The 3,338-nt window shown below is 36.3% G+C and overlaps 1 protein-coding gene across 1 annotated transcript; it reads right to left on the minus strand.

The window, feature by feature from the left end:
• Positions 1-509: 509 nt before the first annotated feature.
• On the minus strand, positions 510-2,588 carry LOC120083154 (transcription termination factor MTERF15, mitochondrial). The gene has a single exon (XM_039038756.1). It carries the CDS (start codon positions 2,479-2,481, stop codon positions 1,120-1,122), a length of 1,362 nt encoding a protein of 453 aa, XP_038894684.1. The 5' UTR covers positions 2,482-2,588; the 3' UTR covers positions 510-1,119.
• Between the last annotated feature and the right edge of the window lie 750 nt (positions 2,589-3,338).

Below are 3,338 nucleotides of genomic sequence, written 5' to 3' on the forward strand. Positions count from 1 at the left end.
TCTCAAAGAATTCTAATGCTTTACTCCAAACCCGAACTTTCTAAACATGCACTTTAAACATAGACCTAAAAATGTCAAAACGTCCATGTCAAGTGTGCCCCCTCAGTGAGTGAGTGAAGGAGAGGGCAACAGAGATAAGTTTAACAACTTTTTCAAGATTAGGGTTGGATTAAAAAATATTCAAGGGTTAGTTGTTACCTCATTGTCAATTGATTTTGCTTTTTAGCAATTCTTTTCATTGCCAATTAATTTTGAGATGGAACCCATGTTAAAAATTTAACCTACTAGGCAACCAGTGGATAGGGAGCAAAGAGCGAGTAAAATTGCACAAAACTAGTATGATATGAAAATAATTTTTCATTACTCATTTAGCATCATGCACAAATTGCATTCTCCTGAATAGTATGTATCAACTAATAAGAATGATGGTCATTCACAGACAAACAAAACAAAGGCAATGTTAGTAGCAAGGACATGAACTCAGATGTCAAGAACCAAAAGCATCTAACTTTTGTGAAAAGAATGGATCTTCAACAAAAATGGACAATGTGATACTTATTTCTATCACTATCAGCATGTTTGAAGAGCAAATGAATAAAAAACCACATTTCTAACAGCATGTTTGAACAAATGAATTCAAAACTTGTCCAAACATTCTAGGAGCCGGTTCAACTTACCAAGTTCAACCGTACATCCCAACCACATTCTTTCGGTGTCCTACATTTGATTGATTGGCTACTGTGTAAATACAAGATCTAACAGGAACAATGTCGTGAGGAAGTTATCGGCTTAATAAAACTCGAATGCGTTTTCATCCAATAAGGGCAAGCTTAACAAAACCAAAGTTCAGACTCCATCGTTTTCAACAGCATCAGAGGCCGTTGGCAATTAGAGTGACCTATATCTCAACCCCCAGCTGTCCAGTAGGTCGTCTCCTGCTGCTCTTACCAAGCCGTGTTATTAGGACAGTTTGCACAGTATAAAATTCGACAAAATGTCACTCAGGTTCCCATCATTTGCTTCAGAGCCTGTGCTTTTGAGTAATCCATATGTCTGCTTGATTCGCTGCCTTCCCATAACTAGATGATCCCTTTCTTCTTCCTTCTTACCAAGCTTTCACTAAACGAGAGATTCCATGAAGGACTTCATGTTCTTAGTGTCCTCTTTTGATTCTGGATATCTTTGAGGTTTGAAGACCGTCCATAGTCCAATAGGATGCCGACTCGGGCTCTCCGTTTTGTTGTCTCCTGCAAATTTCCCAAACATCTTCCCACATTCTGGATAAGGCTTAACAAAAAGGTTGTAGAACCTGAGCCTGCTAGGCTTGATAATTTCCCTCAATCCAACCTGAGAACCAAGCCAGCCTTTTGATTCCAAATATTCAATCACATTGTAACGAGGAACAATCTGTTTTTCGAAATTTATTCCCAGATATTCAGGAACATCAATCAAACTGTCAACACCAAATTTCATCTTATGGATCAAGAAGTCAATTTTCTTTTCAATGTTCTCTATTTCATAAGTGACCAACCTCGGCTCTTTCCATAGCAATTTAAATGCTCTTGTACGAATCAGCCCATGTTTACATAAACAATCAACTCTCTGTTTCACTTCAAATGCAGCTCTTAAAGCACCGTCTCTAAATATTTTCTCCTTGATTGAGTTCCTGCATTTCAGACGTCCAAGCAACTCGAGACATCTTGAAACTTCTCCTAATTCTGTGGCTAAAATTCTCGGTTCCCTAACAATTTCTCTTGCAATCACGTTTTGATTGAACCCCAGATCGTTGAACTCAGAAATCAAACTCTTCAATCTGCCATCAACCCTAAATCCTAGAACTCTGGGAATCGAACAAATGATTCGATCAATTTCATCCTTTCGGATTCCAATTCCCATCAGAAATTCAATCGTTCGCAAGATTTCTTCCTCGTTCGTGAACACTATTTCAGGGTAATCCTCTAAAACCCTAGTTACAGCAGCATCACTAAGCCCAAAACGTTTCAATAAATCTACAGTTCTACGAAAAATACTCGGGTCGAGCTGGAACCGTTTGGATAATACCAGCATACTCCGAATCACGGATACAGAAACATTGGGTAATTCGATTAGGGACAAACTTACCTCCCATTTCTTCAGAAATTCCAAGTCCAGAACTGCGGGACAGTCGATCACCGTGGAAACGAGATCCTTCGGGGGAATTTTGAAGGATAGAAGAACCGGTAGAGAAGCTTCAATGTCCTGAAAATTGGAATTGGTCAAGAAGAGATGATTCTGTGAAAGGAAATCGCGGATTTGGGATTGTGTGAACCCGATCTTGTGTAGGAGATTAGATTGATTGCGGGAAATTTTGGGATGATTGAAGGAAGTAGGAACTGGTTTAGCAGAAACATGGTGGATTTCTTGAAACGAGGAGGTAAGATTTGAGGTGGAAATCGCCCGCCGGAGAAATGCGGCACTTCCGATTAAGATTCTTCCCGCCATTGAAATAGCTTTTTCAATAACTCGTTAACAGCAGGTTTTATGCGAGGCTGCAGGTATTTTTTATCCTCCCTTAAGAATGATTTTAGAGACCGTTTGCGGCTTGGAATGAAGTTAAAATATCAGAATTTGTGAAGTCTAGAGTTAGTAAGAACTAAGAAGGTGCGTGGCAGTTTCACCCACGTGTTAATAAGTCCCTGTTAATATATTAGTGTTAAATAAATTTGTGTTTGGAGTATAGATTTATAAGATTAAATTTTTTCGTAAATAGAAAAAATAAAGAAATAAAGAAATATGAACTTACTCGATAAATGTGTAAATTTCAAAAAATTTTACAATTGAAATTGAATTATTTACCATAATTTAAGAAATTGGTGAGTCAAACGGTCTTTTTATGTGTGTTTATGCTTGGATGCAGTTATTCAATCTATATAGTAAGGAAAGTATAGAATTGTCAAATCTATAGTTATGAAATCTAATTTAGGGTTTAGCTTTTTATTCTTCCACAATTTTTATATAATTTTGAAAAATGTAATCCATAAGGATTTGTTTTCATAAATTATAGATTCAATTGTGAATTTGGTTAATGTGATTTACAAAAAAACAGAATTTAATCCTTATAGTTTCATAAAAAAAATTTACATAGTCTATATAATAGGAATTATTTAAGAAATTTTATCAAACCGTTGGAACTAAATTTTAATTATAAAAATTAAATTTTAATTTTCTCTAAAGTACAATAATTGTGGGGATAGAGGATGGAACCTCCCACACGAGTAAGAAATTTATGTATTTCCATGGGGTGCCCTCGTAGAGTATATTAAGCGTAGCGAAATCAAGGTTTATGATAAAGTCAACAA

Source organism: Benincasa hispida, chromosome 8 (assembly GCF_009727055.1).
Source record: "Benincasa hispida cultivar B227 chromosome 8, ASM972705v1, whole genome shotgun sequence".
NCBI lineage: Eukaryota > Viridiplantae > Streptophyta > Magnoliopsida > Cucurbitales > Cucurbitaceae > Benincasa > Benincasa hispida.

Bases quoted from the DNA above. Each gene is read 5' to 3' on its own strand.
- LOC120083154 (XM_039038756.1), bottom strand. From the start codon at position 2,481: ATGGCGGGAAGAATCTTAATCGGAAGTGCCGCATTTCTCCGGCGGGCG.